At 37.4% G+C, this 26,265-nt stretch overlaps 1 protein-coding gene across 3 annotated transcripts in view; it reads left to right on the top strand.

Moving 5' to 3' along the window:
* Window positions 1-26,265, top strand: part of KCNT2 (potassium sodium-activated channel subfamily T member 2) — a 336,723-nt gene that overhangs the window by 150,231 nt on the left and 160,227 nt on the right. For all 3 annotated transcript variants that reach the window (XM_040985195.1, XM_040985194.1, XM_040985193.1), the window contains exons 9-12: window positions 20,367-20,547; window positions 21,573-21,737; window positions 23,925-24,061; window positions 26,057-26,120. In XM_040985195.1, coding sequence (XP_040841129.1) covers window positions 20,367-20,547; window positions 21,573-21,737; window positions 23,925-24,061; window positions 26,057-26,120 — 547 coding nt within the window. The remainder of the gene's footprint in view (window positions 1-20,366; window positions 20,548-21,572; window positions 21,738-23,924; window positions 24,062-26,056; window positions 26,121-26,265) is intronic.

Raw genomic sequence — 26,265 nt, 5'->3', positions numbered from 1 at the left:
TTCATGGGTTTTGAAGTAGTAGTTTTCGCTCCCTTGAATGTTCTTCACTTACCTTTGGTCCTTTTTTGCTTTTGGCTCACATATCAAACCTTCAAGGGAGGTTTTCTTAATAGCTTAACCATGGGTCCTGAAGTCTTGCTCCTCATCCTTACCAGTTCCATGATAATATATAATAGCCTGTAGCGTTAGGCTTTATTGCAATTATTTGCTTTTTTGCTTATCTGGAATATATTTGGCAAAGGTACTGAGAGTGTATGTACATTTGGCACAGACATTTTATTAAATGTGATGAAAATGAGAAAGAAAGTGAAAGTAATTTTACTTTAATTACATTTAGTGATTAATAAAGGTCAAATTTATGAACTATTTTTCACTCCTCTACTAGCCATATTTAAATACTGTCATGATTACTTTAAAAGTTTATCAGAGTTGTTTATAAATTTATATTTTAGATGAATATGTGCAGGCTATGGTGAAAGTCCTTTTCTCTTTGTACTATAGACCTAAGCAGAAACACTTCAGAGAACTTATTTACTTGGGAAAAGACGTATAGCTTAGTCAGATTTAATCTTATTTGGAACATTCACTGTAAAGTGATAGCTAAATAATGATTGGTTCATTTAGTTGTCTGGATTATAAATTGATTTTCTTTTAGTAACAGATGTACCTAGAACAGAATTGCACTTTGAACCAGTTAGGCCAGAGCTGGTGAACTCTGCTTCCCAAGCTTGTTTCTAGACCTTTTAGATGGCTATCATCAAATTTTTATTGTCTCTGACCCTGGCGATTGCTAAGAACGAGGACAGATACTACTAATGTAATATCCGGTAGAAAGAATTTGGAGCTGAATGAGTTTCATGATGTGAAAAAATAAAGCCAATAGTGTATGTATTTTTTATGTTGAATATTTATAAACATGCCTTTTGCTTAATTGTTTTCTTTATGAGAAAAGTATGGAGTATTTTCTCAAATGATTAGGACTTCATTGGAAAGTTAACTTCTGTTTTTTATCTCTGTGTTTAATTAGATACAATAATGCTCCTAGGAGCACTGCTCTTTAGGTAGATGTTAATACAAACCATGCCTTCCAGTAAGTTAGCTTTGTTTAGAATGTGCCGTTGACCATTTTAAGTGCTCCTTGAACAAACATCACAGATTAAGAAAATAGTTAGGATTCACAGTGAAAATAATTATTTACCTAAATAACCATTCAGTTTGGATACTGATATGTTTGACATGAGCTTACAAGCAATTAAATATTCTGTTGTTGGAGAGGTAAGATGCATGAACTAATTAGCCTTTTCTATAACATGTTGTAACTCAGCGATGGTACTATTGGTATTTTATAGGAGTATCCCAGAATGTTATGAAAACAGATATAAGTTCATTAACCATTTTTCAGAGGAAAGATTTTGGTATTAGGCATTACCAAAGTGAAAGAGCTATCATTATGACAAAGTTTATTAGTTAATAAGATATTTTAATGATGTTTTAAAAATTGAAATAAGTGGGTACAAAAAACAAGTCATTTTTCTGTGAGAGAAATCTCATTGCTTGCAATGTAAAGTAACATGTTAAATTGTACATCACCTCTCTTTAATGGCAAAATTTGAGCTATTTTTATAGAATGAAGGAAAGTATAATTTTATGCTATATTTGATTTTTAAAAATGTTGAACACTGCACCAGATCTGGTTTTTTTGTTTGTTTGTTTTTACAGCAGTAACTTCTGTGACATTTATACAAACATTATTTGAGCCCATTTCATACTCATATAGCCAATGGCTTTTAACTTGAGTACTTATAGAATCCCTGTTGCTAAAAATAAATTAACTAATAAATCAAACCTTTTCTGAAGAGAATTGGATATGTGACAATGTTTCATTTTGTAAATTCTAAATGTGAAATTATCTGTAAACATTTAATGAGAATTAATGATGTATAAAATACTATACTTTTGTATCACTTCCTGAGTATCCACATTAAACAAATGTGCCAGATAAATAAAATAGATTACAGCAAACAAAAAAAAAAAAAAAAAGAGAGAGAGAAGTTGTGTTGCAGACAGGCCAGGCCTTCTGAAAATATTTTAGGACTGAACTTGGCAGTGTTTCTACATCAGTTATGTCCTCTGGCCAGAGCTCTAACGTCCCTCAGATGATTTGCATGGGCAGAGTCTTGATGGTGATTTTTAGCTGAGACTAATAGTCTGGTATAAATAGAGTGGCTGCCTGCGGCAGTAGTGACCAAGGATACCAGCAGACCTTTATCACTGAGCTCAGATTCTGCTCGAATGATTTAATTCACTTGCTGAAAATTATTCTTTTGTGCCTTCAGTCTTCAGGATAATGCAAACATTTTAGTGTTGTGCTTAGGAAATTCGTATCTTGTACCCTGTCTACTTCCCTGACCTATTTTAAAGGTTTTTCTTTAGACTTAATACACCACGCCCATACTTTCATAGTTGAAATTTTTATGCAAAATTCCATTAAACAGTGAATGTTTTGAGTATCTTCCCTGCAGAACCTAGAAGTTGTTTTGACTGGCCAGGCTTTAAAGATTGTTTCTCTCCAGATTGCCTTTTTTGAAGTAAAGTGATGAGTGAGAAAGAGAAAGGACAAACGTAGGAGTGCAGAATAGGTGTTGCACTTTCCTGTTTGTTCTTGCAAAGTTAAAATTTGTCTAAAATGTTTATTTACTTGAAAGGCAGAAAGACAGGAGACAGACACAGATATTGACAGAAATATTTGATCTGCTACTGCATTTTCAAATGCCTATAGCAGCCAGGGGAGGCCCAAGCCAGTTCCAGGATCCTGGAGCGCAAATTGGGTCTCCCCCGGGAGTGGCAGGAATACAAGTACTTTTTAACATCCTCTGCATCCCAGGACATCAGCACGAAGCTGGAATTTGGAATGGAGTCAGAACCTAAATTCAGGAACACCAGTATAGGAGTCACATGTCTGAAGTGGCATCTTACTCTCTGCTCCTGACACCCTCTCTCTCCAGTGAAACTGTTGTGACAGTAGAAGGAAAATATGCTGCTTGGCACCATTTACTGTCTACTCAGATGCTGGAAAGGGAGCAAAGATGTACCTACAAGGGCACATTCATTATGGCAGATGAATTCAGCAAGCCAATGTATGTCTTTCTCAATGTTAAATCAGAAAAATTTGCATAGAGAAATTATATGAATGTGGACATGTGGTGACTTTATGTGCACTTCCATATGTGTAAACACACACACACACACACACATACTTCATGTCTTCTGCAAGCCCATTTTTGTCTACACAGCGTCATTGGATGGCATTGTTTGGAAGTAATCAGTGCCAGGCAAGTCCTCTCACAACGTTAACATTTCCTTCTGCATTTTCTTCAAAGAAGACATACATACTTACCTAAAATATTTGGATTTATAAAAAAAAATCAGCCTTGATAATGTGGTACCTCAGCAGGCAGTGGCTCTGCATCTAGGAATGGCTCATGAGCAAAACAGGAAGCTTTACCGGTGTGTTGCTTATTCTAAGCATCCAAAAACTTGAGCCAAAATTCTGACAAGTCAGTGCAAGTGAAATTAGTGATATTTTATAGGAGGCTGATAGGTAAAAAAAGCATGCTCAATGATGAATGCCTTTGCATCACTGGATAAAAACATGATGAGTGCATTAGCATGATGCTTTAGAGGGTGGTTCCCTATCCCTAGAGACCATTCAAACCGATTTTAATTCATTAGAGGATTCACAGAATGGGGATTAAGAAGTGTGATGTGTTGCAGAATTCAATCTAAGATTTACTGCCACTTCAACATCTTTCACAATAAGATTGTTAGGGGAAGGCTCAGTCTGATAGAAGCCTCAACTGTTTTACTTTAGGTTGGAGATTAAAACCTGTCAAGTACTTCATAATTTGAAAAAATTGTCTTAAACAAGTTGCTTTAATTGCAATTTTTTATATCTAATCCTATGTGATGTTTCCTTCTGAATTCCTTAAACTAAGTATGTTGAAATAAATTTGTATTTATTCTCCAAATTATCTACATTTCCAAAATAAATATGGGATGCCAGTTGATGAACAATTCGGACATCAAAGTGTCATTCTTAACATTTCCCAAAGATTCTCCATGTCAGCTTTATCTGATGTGAGGATAGCTATGTCTGCCTCGTTTTCATTTCCATTTTTCTGGTGGATGGTGTATTTTTCTCTAGTCTTTCAATTTCAGGTCGTGTGTACCTTTATTTGTGAAGTAAGGTAGCATATAAGGAGATTTTTATTCATTCATTCAGTTAACCTAAATCTTTTGGATTGCAAATTCAATCTGGTTATATTCAAGGATCTTAATGATAGATTAAAAAGTAACATTTATTATTTTGTTAGTTGGTTATTATACCTGTTCTGATGGTGAATTTGGTTGTGCCATGTGTTTCTATAGTTTTTATTGCCATTGTAGGACCCCCTTCAGAATTTCTGGGGAAGGGGTGAATTTCTTCAGTTTTGCTTATAAGGGAAATATTTTATTTCTTCTAAACTTCTAAAGGATAGCTTTAGAATATTGTTGCGTTTTCCTTAGCTTTTGCCAGTTTGGCTACAGTGTGTCTTGGAGATCTGTTTTATTTGAGTGTGCCTGAGATTTTTTTGGCTTCCTCAATATGGATGCTTTTGTCTGTTTCAGTACCTTGAACTTACTCAACTGTTGTTCCATTTAGGAAGTTTTCAAAGCCGTTTTCTTTCCTTTTTCCTTTAGGAATCCCTGTGTTACAAATATGTGGTCATTTGACAATATCCCCTATTTTTCATTGGCTTTTGTCAATTCTGATAAATTCTTCTTTATTTTGTTTGAATGAGTTATTTTGAAAACCTTCTAGACTGCAAATGTTTTCCACTAATTGTTTTGCTGTTGCTAAATCTCTCAGTTATATATGTTTTTTACAGGAGATTTCATCAAAAATTTATATTTAGTTCTTCTTAGCTATTTCCATCTTTTTAGTAAATTTTTCATTCATGTCACTCACTGATTTGCTCATCCCTTTAAGCTGTTATTTATATTATGTTGCACCTTATTATCTTTACAGTCATTCTGTTGAATACTGTGCATGGATTTCCATCTGATATGGATCTAATTCTGGATGTCTGTTTAGTTATGACAGCTTCATGCTGCCATTTTTCAAGTTTTCTCTGTTCCTCCACATTGTATGAAAACCTCACGTAAAAGCCCCTGCTTCTTTTACAAATGGATTTTTATTGGAAGAGACATTGTGGCTTAGATGTAATAGAGGGTATACCTTTACTCGTTCTTGAGCTTGGGTTGCAAGGGGATCCAGAAGTGTAGCCTCTGTGTGATTTCTTTTGCTCTGTTCAGTTGTCAGTTGTGTCTCCAAGTGACAGAATGTTCTAGACTGCTGCAGCTGATAGAGGTGGAAGTGTGACTTTGAGGTAAATGTGGCAACTGCCTCACCCCACAGTTTGTGTATCTTTAGTCCCCAGACTTTATATCAGCTGCATGGGCATTGTGGTATCCAGTTCCTTGTTCATGGTGCTGATGGAGACAAACCATGCTGTTTTCTGATTCCATTGACAATGTTGAGTGATTCTGGGGCTTGTGATACCAAGTAGCTTTGTAAAATAGGACTCACTGATATGGATGATCAACTTCCTCAGGAGCCCCTAAGAGTGCAGCTGGTGTTGAGGCCAATAACACTAATGGGGATACGAATCTAGTCCAGTCCTGTTCCAGTCCTACAGGGTGACTACAGTGTGCTGCAGAGATTGCATTCTGGCAGGCACAGGTTTTTCCCTAGAACCGCTAGATACGTTTCAGTGGTTCTGTTCTTTTTCTTGGTGGGAGGGGGGATTGTGGGTTGGGTTGGGTGAGTGAAGCAGTGCTGTCTCAGTCCAGGTGTTGCAAGGTACTTGGTTCATGAACCAGACTTCCCAGGGTGGGAACCAGGTGTTGGGGATCGTGGTAGCCACCGATCATAGCAGAGTGATTCAGGTAGAGTAATCCACATGCCGTGAGTTAGTACAAATTATTCCAAACATTATAATACCAACACCAACAGTCCCAGTTCTGCAAAGCACAGATGAAAACTACCCCCAGTTTACACTAGGCATGCGAGGGTGTTGCTGGATTTGTGCCCAGGGCTTTCTCAGTACATGAGCTATGAAATGTGGAAGGAACATCCTAAAGTTGGGTCCAGATATGGGCTTTGCTGGTGCTAGCCCCAAGAAGCTGAGAGAAACTCTGCAGGATCTTTTGGAGGGTGTGGGCTCAGTTCCAAGGTTTATGCCCAATACTCCCACAGGTGCAGGAAACACTGCTCAGTTTTCCACCCTACAAGTTGCCTTCTTTGCTGGTAGTAGTGGAACAGAGATCAGCTGTGTGGCCTTTCAAAACTAACTGATTCCTACAATCTGCGTGGGTGAGTGAGGCAACGTGGTTTCTCTTCTTAGGGCCAAATGGCTCACAGTCAACTTTTTTGGCCTATAGGTTATATCAGTGGAGGATTCTGGAATTTTTCTTAACTGAATTTGTCATTCAGCTAAGCCTGCAACACCTGTTTCTTGTCTTTAGTTGAGAAAATGGCAGCTCCCAGCTAGTAGCAATTGTGCCATGCTGCTGGTCTTAGCAGAGTATCTGTATTCTTTCCTTGTTGTCCCACAGAGTCCTTGCTTTACTTTATCACATTGCCACTGAAAATTTGTGCCAATCCATCCCCTGAAAATGTTGTCCTTTATATAGTATGTATGTAATAAAAAGTCCTTTATGTACATGTGTGCATATATGTATACACATGTATGTGTCTATATACGTATGTGTATATATATATTCATACGCACATACATTTTACCATACTGTGGCTGAAATTACTGAGAGCTCTCATTATTCAGACATCTTGGATCTCCTCCGAAGTAGTGAATTGAAAAATGTATTCATTTAGTAATATAAATATAAAGTTATCATGTCTGACATTGCCTTGGTTCCTATTTTGTTACTTGATTGTAAACATATAAAAATGACGATAATAGTTTCCCCCAAGTAGAAATGGGAAAAAACGTCACATCTTTTTCAAGTAAGGATTTATCTGTTCTATATTGGAGTCTCATGAAATAGGAATTCCAAGAAGAAAATAATCATGGTTGTCATTGATTTTCAGCCATAGCATGTAATTGCCTTTTGGTTGTAACAATTTTCTCTTTCTATTTTTACCTTATTTTATCTATTATAATCATCTTCCCCATTTCACTGTCTTGTTTCTTTATTTATTTACTTACAAATCACAGTGGGAAATATGTTTTATACTGACACCTGGGGCTTATTTCTGAGTGGATGTTTATTGGTGGATATGCATGCTTAGAGTATATAACCAAAGACACAAACAAAAGACTACATGAAGAAAAACTCCCATTTTCCTACCATGGAAAATTAACAAACACCCTCTACTGCCTTATATGTAAGAGCAATGACCTACAGGGTGATAAGTCGATGATGAATTCAGACTGGTCAGCGGATGCTTTTATTTTACATAAATCACAAACACTGAAGGATGAGTAGAGGTAATGCATTCTATTTTATATAATTTTGTTTAAAAATATATTCTGTAGGATCAACTGTGGGTGATGTAGAATTCAACTGTGGATGATGTGGAATCTACTGAACTCAAGTGCTTTATGTAAGAGAGAACTCTTAGCACTCTTTGGATTGTTACAGCACTAGACCCTATCTGTTTTATATCCTGCAGTGTATTAATGAGTTACTGTAGGTAAATGTTAGCAACACAAATCATGACAAAATGAATCAAAGTTTGTGTCTTACAGGATAATTCAATGTGTCCAAAACTGAAATACTTTTCACCCCGTTTCCTGCTTATTGTCTTTATTACTGGACACTCATGGGTCATTTTGGACGAAAAAGGCTGTAGGTTCAAAACAAAAGCGAATATTAAACATCTCAAAAATTCTATTGGTTTCATATGCTTCTAAGCCACATGTATAATTTCTTACCTATATTAACTGTGGAATGATTAAAAGTTGCGAAATCTCCAAGAGTGTTTCTATATTTTTCTGTAACACACTTATGAGCATCAAATTTAAGTGAGTATTTAAAGGGATATTTGAATATTTGTATCCCTTTATCTATTTTTAATAATTTAAATGCATATTTACTTTAAATTTAGAAATAATTGGGGCCAGACACAATAACCTAGTGGCTGAAGTCCTCGCCTTGCACATGCTGGGATCCCACTTGGCACTAGTTCTTGTCCTAGCAGCCCCAGTTCCCATCCTGCTCCCTTCTTTTGGCCTGGGAAAATAGATGAGGGTGGCGGAAGGCGTTGGGACCCTGCATCTGCGTTTGAGGCCTGGAAGAGGCTCCAGATTCTTGGCTTCGTACCAGCTCAGTTCCAGCCACTAAGGGAGTGAATCAGCAGACCGAAGGTCCTCCTCTCTGTCTCTCCTCCTTTCTGTGTGCCTGACATTCTATTGCAAATAAATAAATCTTTAATAAAATTAGAAAAACCTTCAGAGTAATATGCTATAAAAGTTATAAAGGATTTTTTTATTCTCTAATGATCTTCTTGAAAATAAATACAAATCAGCACAAGTGAAGAGTCATATAAAATTTTAACTAGACAAATTGTTGTGGAGATTGGTTTTGTAAGTCCAATTTAAACACATTATTATAGTATTGATCATTATTATCCAGAACAAATACATGCGTATCAGAAATTTTCTGCTTCTTCATATGCTGAGAGTTTTTAAAAATAGGGCTATTTAGCCTCCATAAAATGTAAAATATAAAATTGCATAAAAGGATTAGCCTGTGTAAGTACACGTATTGAGTGTAAGTCCATGTGTAAAGTAATATGTAAACAGGAAATTATACAGATTTTAATATGCTACTGTTTTGGCATTTGAATTTTTAAAAATTGTAACAACTGATATGTTTATTCATTTAACGGATCATAGAGAACTATGTAAATTCATGCGTATAGGCTATACAGATACATGGTGTTTTATAAAATTACAAATGATACTGTCTGATTAAGTAATGTTTGTGATAAATACACCTTTAAAACAGGTTGCCAACCTTTAGTTGACACTTTGGCCCACGAATGTTGTATAATAGCCCTCCCCCTCCCTCTTTAGTGCTTTACCAAGAATGAGCAGTCATTTTCTGTAAGTGATGGCAAGAGCTCTCTGAAGGTCACCTAATCTCAACCTGACTGCTCTTTCCACACAGTTAAAGGTTGTGGATTTAGTTCACACATTGCCCAACTTCTGCTTTGGAGGCTTTCATGATCGCCCATGTCTTCCTTCCTTATCCATCAGGTTTTGCAGGATTGAGAAAAGATTGAACGAGATCAGCACTACTCATTAATTCATAAATGATATTCCAGCCATAGGAAATCTTGTTAACAAATCCACAGGAAAGAGAAATAGACACTTTATTTTCTCATCGCCACTCTTCCGCAGTAATCTTTGACCCTATTTTTAAGAGTAACGTTTATTTTCCATCAAATAGAAATCAGTCTTTGTAACATGACTGTATACAGCCGATTCATTTTATGCTTCTGTTTCTCTCCTGCTGATTTGAAAATAAATTACAAAATTATAACGGAATGCATGGTAGACCTTTCATGCAGCATTGCTCCTCTGATTCTCACAGTTGATAAAGAAGATAATGTCATGATTTTTACATTTCAGTTGAGGAACATAAAGTTTAAAGAGCTTAAATCATTTAACCAATTTAGCATTAAGCCAAAGTTCAAACATTGCTTATTGATTTACTGCTATTGAAAGTCAAGGTCATAATCACTTCCATTAGAATGTCAGGATTATTTCATGGACACGAGGGTGAAAAAGCTTTTCTTATTTATATCTGTATTTGATAGTCAGTGCAATGCTTTGGATATTCTTAATTTATATAGATAAATGTGACTAACTTAAAATATTAGGTAACCTTTTTCATTATGAAATACCTAGTTAAAATTTAAAGCACTCATTGATTTATATAAATCATTTTTATTATTTAAATTTATAAGTGTTTTTGAAATAGATAAATTTAGAAAGTGACATCCATTTGCAGCTTTCCATTTCAAAATCAATCACTTTTAAGTGAATCTGAGCAGCACCTAGGCATATTAACTAAGCAAAATAGATAAATTGAACATAATGTGATATTTGTGTTTAAAACTGTATGAATCACTGAATTAAAAGTGTTTGAATAAAGGACACTGAAGTAATAATTTTCTTACAATGATAAATGCAAGTAGCTTATTCAATCTTTTAAAATTACACTATATATCAAGTTATATGTACATTTTATATTATATGTTATTTAGTGGCAGTCTAGTCACAAAAAATGTAAATTTGGTGAGAACAAGATAATAAAATATTACTGATTATACCAAGATGATTTTTAAAATCTATTTTTATTTTTTAAGACCTTGTTTGTTTATTGAAGAAGTGAGAATAGACAATAGACAGAGATAGGGAAGGAGAGGTGTCGCCTACTGGGTCACTTGCCAGATCCCCGCAGTGAGCAGAGCTCAGCAGAGGCTGAAGCTGGGAGCTGGGAATTCAGACCAGCATTGTACATCAAAGGTTCCACAGTAGAGTGAACCATTCCTGCTGCCTTGGGTGTCTGCACTGAGAGAGTTAGGGTGAGGGGCTGCAGCTTTGATGGAGCCCAGGCATTCTGACTTGTGGGTTTAACTAACCATTCTCTCAGCCCCCAGCCCACACACCCACCCCACTTACTTATTTTCTAAAACAACATCATTAATTCTTTTTCTAATTTCAATGTAAGATTTAATTTACAAGAAATAAGTTGATTTTAACTGATTACAATGAATCTCTTTTATGTGTTAATAGTATTCACTTTGGTAAATGAAAAACATTTTACAAAGAAAATAAATTTCAATAGACCAGCAAAATACATTTCATATTTCCACATTATTCATTTAGAATATTCTTTGTTTTTCTAACAAAAAATTTTATACTTACTAGGGATGGCACAGCCTGATTTACTTTACTATTTCAAATGTATTAATTTAAAGGCTATGTGAAAAATCTGCAACCCTGTACAATAATGAATTGACCTTTTTAATCTGTAGTCTTGATTGAGTTATAATGCATTTATGTATGTATTTTGATGTGTTTACATGTATGTATACCCACAACACTAATCAAGGTCTTAAACATATCAGTCATGGCCATAATTTGTGTGTATATGCGTATATATGTGTGGTATACTTAATATGAGAATTTCCCCTTAAAATGCTTCAACATGTACAGAATTGTATTGTTAATAATTAGTACTGTGTTTCCAGCTTGTGATGATAACGTTAAAATCCTATTTAATCATTTATTAAATACACAGTACATTATTATTAACCATAATCTCCATGCAGTCCAATTCATCACTAAAATTTACATCTCTAGTCTACTTGGAAGTTTATTTCTTTTGAACTAAGTCTCATTTGAGATTAACATTTTGGGGACAGAGATTAAGCCATCTGAACCTGTAACTAATCTTAGCAAAATAAAGGCCATCCATAAAAAAATTCTGGGGCCTGCACTTGACAGATAGGCTAGGCCTCCACCAGTGACACCAGCATCCCATATGGGCACTCTTGTCCAGGCTGCTCCAGCTCCCTGCTGAAGTCCTGGGAAAGCAGCTAACTATGGCTCAAGTTCTTGGGCCCTTGCAACCAAGTGGGAGACTTGGAAGAAGCTTCTGGCTCCTGGCTCTGGATTAGCTCTACTCTGGCTGTTGCAACCATTTTTAGGAATCAGTACATGGAAGATCTGTGTGTGTGTGTGTGTGTGTGTGTGTGTGTGTGTGTGTGTGTGTGTGTGTGTGTGTGTGTGTGTGTGTGTGTGTTTCCTGCTCTCTTTGTAAATATGCCTTTAAAATAAAAATTAAAATAAATCTTAAAAACAAACAAACAAAAAAACCCTCATCGCTATTTTACGTTCAGTGGTAAAGAGTTTAAATTTTTTTCTCTAAGATCAGGAACATGCCCACTCTTACGTGTTTTTTTTTTTTTCTCTCTCTCTTAGTTTTAATTTTATGGTAGAATTCCATAGGCTTTGGGATTTCCCATACCTCCTCCCAAATACCTTCCCACCAATTGATTTCTGCCATTCTATTACAATAGTGTAGTCTTTCAGTAACAGTCATAAGCTCATCATTGCAGGCATGGACAATAGCAAAACCTCTAGCATCCTATTGTCAAGATATATCCAACTGTTGCATTGGGAGTCCATCTTTGATGTGGAAGTAGAGATGCATACTGCATTGTATCTTCACATCTGGATATGATAGTTTCTATTATGCTGTTATTGTACATTCCTTTAAATGAGAAGTCACGAAACAAAGTCAACAACAGGAATAAAGTTAAAACAAAAAATTTACAGCACCATATACTCCTGCAAGCCCCAGCCAGAGCAATTTGTGAAGAAACTACAAGCATGTAAGTATAGGAAAGGAAAATATGAACTTGTCTCTGCTGTCTTTGATAATGACACAATCTTGTGTCATTAGTAAGACTTACCATAGTAAGTCTATTAAAGTGATTAATAGAATTAATACATTCAGTAACATTGCAGCTTACAAAACCAAAATATAAAGCTCAGTTTTGGGTCTGTAACCTAATAGCAAATTATCCAAAAGAACCAGCTAAGAAAATGATTCTATTTATAGTAGCATAAAAATACTTAGGAGTAAATTTAACCAGGGAGTTGTAAGATTTCTACATTGAAAACTAAAGAACATTGACAAAAGGAGAAGGGAGGAGGAGAAGGATAAAACGATACATGAAGATACTGCATATTCATGGATTGGAAGGACTAATAATGAGCACTCCTGGGAACTAAGACGCCCTAACAACACTCAACGCTGAATAGGAGCACGGGACTGGGATCATTGTGAACCCTTCTTTGTAGCTTTATCTTGTGTTGGATCTTGACACCTGGGTAGCCCAGGAAAACAGGAGAGGCTGCCCGGATTAATTGTAGTCATATGAAAAGAAAAATTTGTAAAGTTTAAAAATTTTTAAATTTTATTATCATTTTATAATACAGTTCCATAGGCCCTGGGGTTTTCCATACCCTTTCCTGGGACCTCCTACCCCACTGAGTTTCCCTATCATTAGAACAGTATAGTTCCTCACACACAGTCGAAGTTCATCATTGTGGGAATGGATAATGGCAAAGTGTCCAACATCCCATTGTCATGACACATCCAACAGTTTCACTGGGAATCCATCCTTGATCCGGAAATGGATGCACAGGATACTGTATTCTCACATCTGGACATGACAGTATCAGCCATACTGTCACTGTACATCCCACAGGGTGAAAAATCACAAAATAAGATCAACAACAGGAAAAAAAAAAAGCAGAATTTTACAACGCCATGAAGTTAAACAACATACCACTGGATATGTTAGTCTCCATTACACAGTAACTATACATATCCTTAAATGAATCGCCACAAAACAAAATCAACAATTAGAAGAGAAAATAAAAAGAAATTTACAATGCCATGAAGTTAAATAACATGCTACTGAATGACTAATGTGTCACTGAAGAAATGTAAAAGAAAATAAAAAAATTTCCTGAACAGAATGATGCTACTCATAGAATGATCTATGAGCCATGAAGAATTTAATGAAAAAGAAAAAGTTCTTTGAAGAAATGAAACTAAAAACAAAAACATCAAAATGCATAAGATATAATTTCTGCTGATCTTTGTTGGTGAGATGTGTCTCCTGTAGGCAACAAATAGATGAGTTTCCTTTTTGAAATCTGGTCTACTAACCTATGATGTTTGATCAATGGGTTTAAGTCTTTCGCATTCAGGGTTAATATGAATGGGTGGTAATTTGGTCTTGTCATTTAGCAATGAGTTGTTCATTGATTTAGTTTTCTGTTGTTATTTTACTGGGATGTTCTTTATATTTGCCTTTGGTTTTGGTGGGTGCTATTCCTTTTCTGTGTCAGGACAATATCCTTAAGTATCATTTGTAGGGCAGGTTTGGAACAGGCTTATTCTTTTTTCTTTATTGTGGAAGAATCTTATTTTATTTTCAAGGACAGAGGAGAGCTTTGCTGGCTAAGTTATTCTGTGCCATTTTTTTTTTTTTTTTTTGCTCTTAGAATTTGGAATATGTCACTCCATTTTCTTCTGGCCTCTAGAGTTTCCTTTGAGAGGTTTCTTGTTAGTTTAATTGGCATTCCTTTATATGTGAGTTGGTTTTTTTCATGTGCACATCTGAGAATCTTTTCTTTATGTTCAATTGAAGAGAGCTTGATGATCATGTGTCATGGTGAAGATGGTGAAGATTGCTTTTGGTCAGCACTGTTGGGAGTTCTGTGCCTCTCCTGAATATTTTCCAATTCTTTCTCCAGATTAGGGAAATTTTCCTTTGTTATTTCATTAAATACATTTTTAAACCCAGTTTCTCTTTCTGTACCTTCTGAAACGGAATATGTTTGGCTTTTTAATAATGCCCCTTAATTCTGGAATATTTGGGTTTTTTTTTTAGCTTTACCCATCTCTGCTTCCAGCTTTTTTGATTGTTTTCACATGATGATAAGAATTATCCTTCAATTTTGAGATCCTGTCTTCTGCCTCCTTCATTTTATTATTGAGATTTTCCATTGAAATTTTAATTTGTTCTATTGTGATCATTTCCAATAATTCCGCTTGATTATGTTTCAGTGTTGCTATTTCTTCTGTGACGTATTCCTTAAATTTCTCCATGTGCTTCTTGTTGATAAGAAGCTTTATAACAAGTGTTTTGAATTCTTTATCCCCCAATTCCTTGATGCATTTCTCAGTTAACTCCAATTTTGGCAAAGGCTTTTGTTTTTTCAGCACGGGAGTCTTCAGTAATATTCATTGTGCCTCTGTCTCTTCTTCTACTCTTGGTCATTGTACTTTCGGTTAGCAGATTCTTCTCCTTAGGGCTGGTTTCTAAGCAGTGTCCCCCACTGGTCTCCAATTCAATTTTACATATGGTGGCTGGTACTCCATTGTTTGTTTGCAGTCACTTGTGTCAAGCCCGCCAGTAAGTTCCACTTCTGAGCTCTTTTATGTTAGACTTCTCCCGTGCACTCCTAAGCCCCAGTTGCTGGCTCACCTTTCTCTACCTCCTGTGATTCTGTGCTGGGGTTGCACCACTGCTTGTACAACTTTTCTCCCACTTCTGGTATAAGCAGTCTCCAGGATTAGAGAGACACTAGGTGTCCTAAATAGCTAGCTAGGTTGTTGGTGGCATTGATCTTGCTGGAACTTGCTGGACATTAGGACTTTGGGTCACAAGGACTTAGTTTGAGTAGTAAGTTGCCAATGTCAGTACTATTTTTGATGTGATTACCAGTGCGGTGTACTGAGCTCAGGAATGGACAGGGTTATCCATTGTGACAATTTAAGAAATGTATAGGAAGTGATGGGCAGATATGAGACAAAAACAAAAGAAAAAAAAAACAGATTGGATGTAGATGATAGAGTAAACTTACCTTAGCTCTCTGCTAAGTAACAGGCTACCTGGAGATTTTGAGGTTTAACACAGTAGAGTTTAATTTCACATATTTCTGTGGTTGATAACCAAGACAGTTATTCTGATGATTTTACTTTTGATTACTTTTTCAACTTTGCTCATCTATGGCCTCACAGGGACTGATTAATCCAAGGTTGCCCCAGTCTCATGTCTGGAAATTGGTGTTAACTGTCTAGTGGGCAGCATGATCTCTTTGCGTCCTCTCAGCCTTCCAGGATGGTAGCAAGCTTGCTGTCAGAATCGGAGTCTCAGCATTTCAAAAGAAGTGAGAAAATCAGCTGAAAAGTCTCTTAATACCTTGAATCTACAATTGCAGCCACTGTTGTTACTAATCTGGACACCCTAAGGACAAGTCCAGTTCACAGACATGGGTTTCACATCTTGATGGGATGTGTATGTTACTGAAAAAAAAAAAAAAACACTGCTCCTACAGAAATACCTATTATCATCAGACCTTGTAGTAAGTTTCATCTGAATCGTTTGATTGTTACCTTGGCAATACTGCATAAGGGACGCTTAGTAATTATATTTACGTGAGTCAGCTCATTGGTTTGCATATGCTTATCTGGTGGCTTATGCAGAATTCCATAGCAAAAACCAAGGGCAAATTCAGTGACCAATTTTGGAGACATAAAGTAAAATAAAAAACAGAAAACAGCTGCTACTTCAGAAGTAAAAAAAAATACAAAGCAGCCTTTCTTTAGTCCTTGGTCTGTGTTCCTCTGCTACCATTTCACCACTAGATCCTTGACATTCAAAGGAAATTATGACAATCAGATGTCTAGGACTTTTAATTTAGATAAATGGGGAAATTTTCCTTACAGATTGGAAAAGGAGTACCTAGAGGTGACATTGCATATCCCTTTATTTCTTTATCGTTGTCATGTTGGGTTGTCTGAATGTTGTGCACAGAAGCTACTGTTAGTGTCCAGAAGTATAAACTAATTTTTGACAGCTTCACAGAAGTGGCAGCATAATTTACATGCCATAAAATTCACTCATTTTAAGTGTAAATTCAGACCATTTTAAATATATTATGGAGATGTGCAGCCATCTCCTCGGTGCCGATTTAGAACATTTCCATCGCACATTCCCACCATCAGGGCCACGCAACCGCTCATCTGTTTTCTGTCTTCCTTGGGTATTTCACATAAACAGAATCATGTCAGGAGCCTTTGGAATCTGGCTCCTTTCACTGAGCATGTTTTGGCAGTATATCTGTGTTGTCACATATCAGTTCTTAGCTTCTTTCTATTTATTTGGCTGGAGAGTAGTACTCTTCTGTCCATTTCTGCTACTTTAGTAAACCAGTTGAAACTGGGTGATTTATAAGAAACCAAGTTTTGCTTCTTAATCTGAAATGTGGGATGCTCAGGATGCCTGCGAGGACCTGTTCCCTGCTTCGGAAATGGCTGCTTCTTGCCATGTCCCTGCAGTGATGGAAGGCAGACAAGCAAGAAGGAGCTTGGCTAGTTATCGATCTTGAACCATTTTTTAAAATGCTTCTGTATTTTTCAACATTTCAGGAGGACTGAAGAGACTGGCTTCCACCTACTGGACCACATTCCCAATACATACAACACCTGGGAGTGGGTAGTGCTGAAGCCGACTCAGGAAGGCAGGTCAGGTCTCCTAGGTGGTGGGAACTCATCTACTACAGGGACAGTTGCTTTCCATCAGGGCCTGCATTGGAAGGAAGCTGGAGTCAGGAGCCAGAGGCGGGTGCAGAACCCAGGAACTCTGACACACAAGGTGGACATCTTAATTGACAGACCTGATGCCTGTCCCTTTCTGGCCCTCTGATAACATAGCTGTTGCTATTCATGAAGCTATATCCTCTGACTTAATCATCTCCCTGTGGCTTCGCTTCTGAGAAATGTTGCATTTGTGCATTTAGGTCTCAGTGTGAATTCAGGAGGGATACAAGCGTTCAGAGAATAGCATCTGTCTCTTACCTCAACAGAATCATGTCTTTGTCACATAAAGCCTTTGTTCCATTGCAACAGCCCTAATGTCTTGTTCCATCACCGATAGGAGCAAACAATATTAATTCCTTAAGTTTGAGAATAATTTTCTTTGATCTTCTGTCCTACTTCAGAGCTTTAAGCAGGGAGGGGTTGGCACCAAGGCCGTGGGAAGCCTCACCATACAGCAATGCCCAGAGAGCAGACATTATGGGTTTCACTCTGATGCCTCTAGTCCTCCCAGGCTGGCCTTGCACACTGATAACTCTCCTATTATAAAATGTCATATATGGCTTCACCCCAGTGTGTAGTCCCAGCTGCCAGCTATGCCATGGTGGGTATTCTGGGTGGAGTTCTCAATTCTGTGGCAGTTTTCTTCCTGGGACCCCAAGGCACCCTGTGACCTCCGAGTGGAAATAGCTGAAACCTAACTCAGCCCTGTGTGCTCACCATTAATGTTTACCGCCTGTGCCCCACCTAAAGTAGCGGCTGATGCTACCTCTGGGCCTGCTTGAGCTGTTCTGGTTCCTCTTTAGCCACACTGGGGTGGCTGAGGGTGCTTTGTGAGAATGCAGGGAGTAGAGCATTGAGGCAGCTCTAGGGAACAGATCTGAAATCCCTTGGAGCCCCTCTGCCGTAGAGTCTGTACTCTGGACCGGGGATGGCAGCCTTGATCCTCCATGAAAGTCATTCAGGATTGTCCTGCACTTGTTAAAATGGATGTCATCTGCTCGGCTCTGTATCAAAGGGGCAGTTGATCACACTCTAGATGTTGCTGTTGAACAGGATTTTTGTTGCACAAAGTCTTGCCAAGCCTCAAATTTTCCAAACTTTCAGGCTTTGGTTTGCTTGGTTCGTAAATTCTGTCATTAGCCTCTGTCTCTTTTCTCATCCTTTTTATAGTCGAGAGATGCCATGCAGCACCTGGGGTTTTATGTTTAGAGACTTATTCTGCCAAATAGTCTAGTTCATCACCCTTAAATTCTGCTTTCCAGTAAGTACTAGAACATGGACATAATTCTGCCAAGTTCTGCCTCTTTGTAACAAGGATGGCATTTCCTCTCTTTCCCAACAAAATATTTCTCGTTTTTTCCTAATAACTCATCAGAATGGCCTTTTCTATCCATATTTCTGCCAACATTCTGATGATGACTCTAAGTCATTAAGAAGGCTCTGGATCTCTGCTGATTTCTGAGTGCTTTCCAGAATTGTGATAACGTTCCATTGCAGGTCATCCGGGCTGCTCCGGGCATGTGCTCCTATTCTTTTCCAGCCTCCACTTAGTCCGCAAAGTCACTTCCCAGATGTGTGTCAGAGCAGTGCGAAGTCCTGCGTTAGCTTACCTCTCCTGCTGTTCACGACCCAGTAGGGTGTCTCCCTCAGCTGCAGAGACAGAACTCCAAGATTGAGGCAGCCTGAGTTCAGTCTCTGGGGAAAACCTTCCAAGATGACTTCTAATATACCCTCACGTGGCAGAAAGGGGATGTGCAAAACAGGGCCCACAGATTCCCCTGAGCCCTTATGTCATTTTGCTAATATCATTTGTGATTGATCATGTCCCACCTGATGACACTGTATTATTGGGATTTGAGTTGCAACATGAAGTTTGGGTGGAGCAGAGACATTTTGACCATAGCAGTTGTACACTGGTTTTTAGGTTACAACACTCCTTTCTCTCTCCAAAATATATGACATATTTCTGTATCTTTTTCTTTTAAGATTTTATTTTCTATTTTTATTGGAAAGGCAGATATATAAAAAGGAGAAGAGAGAGGAAGAATGGCCGGAGCTGCTCCAATCCAAAGGAGCTTCTTTTGAGTCTCCACACGGGTGCAGGGTCCCAAAGCTTTGGGCCGTCCTCACTGCTTTCCCAGGCCACAGGCAGGGAGCTGGACAGGAAGTGGGGCTGCTAGGATTAGAACTGGCACCCATATGGGATCTTAGGTGAGCAAGCCAAGGACTTTAGCTGCTAGGCTACTGCGCCAGGCTCTATTTCTGTATCTCACTCTTAACTCTGTTTTTGGTTTTTATTTTTTATCCTTCCATCAAACAGTGCTATCTCTAATTTCATTTTAATAATTCTGAATTAGGAACATTGTGTAATAGTTTGTATGTTGCTTTCTTACATGATGATGGTTCCCCGGTGAGAGTCCCTTGATGCATTAGTCCATTTCGTGCTGCTGTAACACATTGTCTGAGGCTGGAGAACACAAGGGGCACGCTGATTGGATTACGTTCGGGAGACTGCAATGGCCAAGGGCAAGGTCCCAGCATCTGTGCAAGGCCTTGTTACTATCATTCTCCATGAGGCAAGAAGGGCAAACGGAGAGAGCACAGAGGTGGCAGGGGGCAAACACACTCCTGCCAAACTGGTATTAGCTATTCTGACCTCAGTACTTCTTCCTGTTCCTACAACATTTAAATTGCAAACAGGTTTGCAGGGGCATCGTTCAAACTATAGCACATGAGAATTGTTAACTCAGGCCTCTTGCTACACATGGATACGTGTGAAGTATTTCTCCTTGTCCTTCTGATCTCTGTTTCCTTCTTATGAGTGTCCTGTCAGAAACGGAGCCTATGCCTTTCACCTGTCACTCCAGAATACTTTTGCTACCTTCCTTGGGATAGCGATCAGTAAAAATAAGATTATTTCTTCTTAATGCAGGGAAAACATTACCTTGAAAGTTACCCTGTCATGGGAAGAAATGTTTTAAAATGTTGAAGCACACTGTTTTAATTGTTTTATGGAAAGGGGCCTTGATGTTCAGTAGTACAATAATGAACAGCAGTTTGTTCACTTCAAAAGTTTTAACTTTGATGCATTTTCTCCTCTTCAGTATTTGTGGAATCCAGCATTTGGAACGAATCGGAAAGAAATTGAATCTTTTTGACTCACTGTATTTCTGCATCGTGACGTTTTCGACTGTGGGCTTTGGGGATGTCACTCCTGAAACGTGGTCCTCCAAGCTTTTTGTTGTTGCTATGATCTGTGTGGCTCTGGTGGTTCTCCCTATACAGGTAAACAATTACTTTCAGCTTTATAAACAGCAGGATAGTAACACGTGATGTCATTATAATTAGTCAATTCTTTGAATTACTTCAGATATACCTTTTCACATTTTATTGAAAACTTTTTTTTTTTCCTTTTTGGCACAACAATTACAGCTGATAGCTTGCATCTTGTTGCAGTTCTTCAAAATTATTTTCAATATAGGATACATTAGCATATATATGTATAAATATGTTTCTTCATCAGGTTGATCAAGAAACTAAATTGATGAAGGACTGATTTCTCTTAGTTCTTGAAAATAAATAAACAGCTTTGTGTATATATTGATTAACTGTGTTGGTAAACCTTGCAAAATTTGAACATAGTTATAAGTATTACATATGAAGAGAGTAAATATTGGAGTTTTAAAGACACAGAAATACAAAACATAAGTAAAAATAACTAGGTGCTTGGCATGTTTCCTCTGATGAGCCTGGATACCTATAGGTGGGCAGATCAGAAACGAAACTTGGTAAATGTGAATTAAACTTGCATTATCCATTACACAACTTTGGCTACCCTGCGGGGCTTTAAGAGGTGAAAGACGTGCATTCCCCTTTCCTATCCAATCACCTTTTACTTCCTTCCCGCCTCTCTTCCCTTGCTACCCTCATGACCCTTGGGAACCCACCACTGTTCAGCTGGAGTGTGACTGTGCATTGACAAGGGCAGACTTTGTAGAGAAATGTTCATGTGTCTTTCCTCTTTCGCTTGGTGCGTAACATACTGTGTCAACTGAACTGGACATGAAAAGCAGAGTCACAACATTTTTCATGGCCTGTTAGGATATGACAGCAACATCATGTGACTGTAGAAGCTTCTGCTGCCTCTGCAGAATCGTGGGTGATGTCTCTCCCTGGAGAGAAGGTGGAGACTTTGAATCTCTGTGAATCTCATCCAAAGTTGAGTGTGCTGACAAGCAGTAGATGAAGTGCATGGAGTCTTCATGTTTACATATGGCGTTGTTCATTTACATGTGGAAAATTCCTTACAGTTTGAACAGCTGGCCTACTTGTGGATGGAGAGGCAAAAGTCAGGTGGGAACTATAGCCGACATAGAGCTCAGACTGAAAAGCATGTTGTTCTGTGTGTCAGCTCACTGAAGATTGACTTACTTATGGACTTTTTAAATGAGTTCTATGCTCATCCAAGACTGCAGGTATGTTTGAATTGTATTATATACCCTCCTGGATTATACCTTCTAACATATTGTCACAGTCAGTTATCTGATGGTGCACCATGCATTCTGGAGGGTTTTTATTTTTATATTCATTTTTAGGAAGTAAATGAGCTACAAATATGATCAAAGACAAAGGAAAAAGTGTTGGAGGAATACACAGTATGTTGTTTCCTTCTGTGTCTACCTTAAAGGACAGATGGATCATATTAATGCTGCAATGAAAGATTTTCTTTGGATTAAAGAATTACTTCTTTCTCCTTTGAACAAAGCATAAGGGATATTTTTATAAAACAGTGTAAAATTTTAAGATAAAACATAATAAAACCACGAAGAAACATTTTAAAATCATCTGCTTACTTGTATCCCAGAAAATGTTAGTCGTCAAGTATCTCTAATGGGAATGTGAAATGCTGGAATTTCCATTTTTCTTTGTATCTTGCAGTCTAATAAGTTTCTATTTATAGTCTCAATAAATAACCAAAGAATTGGACAATAATTTGATAAGTTGAGGACATGAATTCTGAAAAATCTCTTAATTCCTCTAGACAAAAAACATCTTTGTCTGCTCTCTCTGCTTGTCATGGTTCTAGGACACTAGACAGTCTCCCTTATGGCTTGTTACATTTATAACAGTCTGCAGAACAAATCAGTTCTTGATTGTTTTATGTTTCATTGTGTGAAGAGATTGATTATTCCCAGAGATCAAGAGTACTTCTAATTACTGTTCCATTCCAACAATTGAACATGCTGGTTTGTGAAAATACTGGAGGTCTTTTAATTTTTGTTTTAGAAAGCTTGTTTATTACTAATACTTTAGTTATATAATGTATTATTTTCCTTGAGATTGATTTGTATTACTTCAAGCCAAACCTCATACTATTTGCTGGATCTTTTAAGATTCCATATAAAATAATTTCCAAATTGTTCATTGTAACCCATAGGGAAACCTGTTGATCCATCCAATGAAGTTTGTCTACCACCAATATAAAGAGCAGTTTTTATTTTACTTTTCACAATCTATTTTTTAAAGAAAGAGAGCTCCTCCATTTGCTGTTTACTTCCTCACATGCCCACAAACAGCCACACTTGGGTCAGGTTGATGTCAGGAGCCTGGGATTCAATTCCTGTGGCATGTCTGTGCAGCAGGGACCCAGGAGCGGGAGACACTTCCTGCTCCCTGTGAGGATATGATTTCCACAGGAGCTGGAGTCAGAAGCAGAACAGGACTCAGACCCAAACACAGGCATTCCAAGTGGAATGCTAATTATGCAAAATGCACAGCTCTGTTTTTATTAGTATGTGATACTTAAGCACCTTATTATGCTATTTTATAAAAATTCATGAGACATAAACTGACTTTATCAGGCCATTCACATCCCCACCTCCCCACTCTTCCATGCTCGGGGTCTACCGGGTCCTCTCCCCTTGTTCTTTGCACAGTATAGAATAGTGTGGTGTGAAATCACCTAGAGATGTTGTGTATCACTGGAACTGGTTGTATCTGTCAGTCTGTGTTTTGATCCCCTTTCTCCAATCTTAATCATTATCCACTAAATATTTCTTGTTAGAATAAGAAATATGAATATTAACCAAAGAATTTTAATTCCTGTAGATAAATTGCTTGTTTTAAATTGCTAAGCTTTTGTATTTTCTACAAGTAACATAAATTTTGAAAGAGTCTGATATGTGGTATTTTATTTAATAATGTACTCAATATTTCATGTTTAGAAATTCTCCTGCAAATATTTATCAGGAATCGCTGAAAATGATCAGTTCATAGAAACCAAGTGATATAAATCATGATCACAATTTTGATCCTAAACAATATATTATGAAATGTTTCTTAAACATTTCTACATGTTATGTTTAATTTCAGGATCATTATGGATCATTATGTGATTATAACTAACAGTACAGTCACTCATCGCATTTCCTTTTTGATATTGATATATTTGAGATAAATTTGGATGAATTTACAGATTAATGAGGTTTTCTATATAATGTAGTGTGATTTAATACAGTCAATCTTTAAACTTAAATTGTGTGCATTGGTGAAATTTTATGTCGACTTTATCATATTTCAGAATTTTCACAGATTTTTATTTTCCTGTGTAGTATAACTTAAGGATTACTATTTCTGTCTGATTGTTCTTTTTGTTTTACTAGGATTATTATGTTGTGATTTTGTGTCCTACTGAAATGGATGTGCAAGTTCGAAGAGTACTGCAGATTCCAATGTGGTCCCAAAGAGTCATTTACCTTCAAGGTTCAGCCCTGAAAGACCAGGACCTACTGAGGGCAAAGTAGGTATCCTTTCCAGTTGTGCATCGCTTTGCTTACCATCAGTGCTTTTATTTCTGTTCTACACTCTGCCCCTTGGCAGCCTGCGAACTGATATGTATATAGAATTTGCCTTAGCCTTATGCCAGTCAAATTGAAGTTCCAAACTATAAAAACTGCATGTTCGCTCCTCTGTTGTAACCTTGTCTCAGCACAGGGATTTAGCAGACATTGCTCGGATAAGCACAGTGAGAAGGGCGTGCTGGTCTAATTACCTTAAGCTGTCAGGGATGGGCTGGGGTGTCCAACTCGCTGTGAAACCTCAAATCTCTCATTTCTGTTTTCTTTCCATGAACAAAATCTTGGGTTAAATCTAAGATATCAACACAATGACTCAGAACTTTGAGAAGCTTGCGGAAATCCCGAGCAGGAAGCACCCATTGCTTCCAGTGAGAAGCCAGAGGCGCTAGAGGCTGCGGGATACAGGAAGCTTACAGCTGTACTTACACACTTTCCTTCTGAGCCTGCACTGGCCATGATGGCCTGAAGGGGGCGTACTCATAGGCATTGCTGGCAAGTCTTGTGGCAGGTGTTGAGTGAAGGGTGGGCAGATGGTTGCAATCAGCATAATCAGTCTGGGGAACCAGGAGAGATCCTTGGCAGGCATCATTTGAGGTTGAAAACCTGACTTGATATTTTTCCTGAATTGTCCTACATACTCTTTCAGATTTAAGTTTCTCCTCACTGACTTTTACAGCATTAAGTGTTTGAATTTTTTGAATGGTTGGTGTATACTTTTGGGTGTATGATAGTGTGTGTGTATTAAAGAGTGTGGACATTTGTGTTTGCCTCAGTGTGTGTGTGGGGGGGGGGGCTGTGAGAGAGTATGGGTTTATGTGAGGCAAGAATAATGCCTGTGCAGACATTAATATGAACTTATGTGGTAAGCACAGTTAAATGAGTTTGAGTTATCAGTATTATGCTAATAGTATCTAAGTTAGATACTATTTAGGACTAAGTTGATTGATTTATTGTTAATAGTACTGAAATGAGGTCTCAGCAAAAGCAATTGTATGTTCAAGAAGCATTTCTTTGTAGGGATAAAGTAGGAGAGAGGTAGCAAGCTGGTACTGTCACAAGACTGAGCCAAGAAAGAAGTTGGAATGGCCAAACATTCATTTTTATATTAATTCTTAATCCAAACTTCATGTAAAAGCTTTGAGATTTAATGCTAAGAATGATGTTTTCCAAACACTTCTCAGTGTTAGGAACAAGGAGTAGGATTCTGCAAACCAATCTCAAAGGTCAGTTGTATAAGATTTGAATTGATTTGTTGAAAATAAGGTTTAGAAAATCTTATCCAATACTCCTATTATCTTAGTACTGTGGCTCAACATTCCTTCAGAACTGTTTGATTTGGTCTGATTTCATGCACTTTTATCTTTTCTCTTGATGGAAAATATTATGTTTGGAAAGGTTTATTATTTCGTGGTGTTCCAGACAGATAAATCATTCATGATTTTGAAAACAAACATTCTTGTGTTCCTAAAACATTATTTGTCAAGTTCCAAAACATACTGTTTTATTACTAAATTTAAGAAGTACAGAGTCTTAGCATGAGAAGCAGAGGTCTGTAACAATATGATGAATCAGCTCCAGTAAATACAAATAAACAGTAAAGCTTGACTCCTGCACATTGAGCAGCTCTGCTGCCTCTCCTTTGGTTTAATTGCAACATTGCAGCTAAAATATAATTCGTGGTGAAATAAAGACCTTTGTCATCCCCTGAATGTATTCAAAAATATATACATATATGAAATATATAAAATCATACAAAGCAACTCTTTTTTCTACTGTCATAAGCTGATGAATTATAGTGGAAACCCAGCAATGAACATTTGCTGCAATGAATGGAGTTGTTATCTGTTGTACGTGTACTATACCAAAGCATTGCCGTTTGTGTTTTGCACAACAGGAAGATCCTTCATTGTGTGACTCTTGCTTTTCTGTCTGCTTAGGATGGATGATGCTGAGGCCTGTTTTATTTTGAGTAGCCGTTGTGAAGTGGACAGGACATCATCTGTAAGTTTCCAGAAATATGCTTTAGGAAGTGGTTGTTACCACTTTAGAAAATTGCTGTTAATTTGACATTTTGCAAACTCTTTGAACAATAAATATTAGTCATCTTCAAACTCTACTGAGGGAATCAACTACTTGTTATCTTGAC

This window comes from Ochotona curzoniae, unplaced genomic scaffold (genome assembly GCF_017591425.1).
Source record: "Ochotona curzoniae isolate NIBS_2020 unplaced genomic scaffold, NIBS_Ocur_1.0 contig_430, whole genome shotgun sequence".
NCBI classification, from domain to species: Eukaryota; Metazoa; Chordata; class Mammalia; order Lagomorpha; family Ochotonidae; genus Ochotona; species Ochotona curzoniae.
Note: the sequence above shows the minus strand (reverse complement) of the source record. Positions and strands in the feature narration are given on the sequence as shown.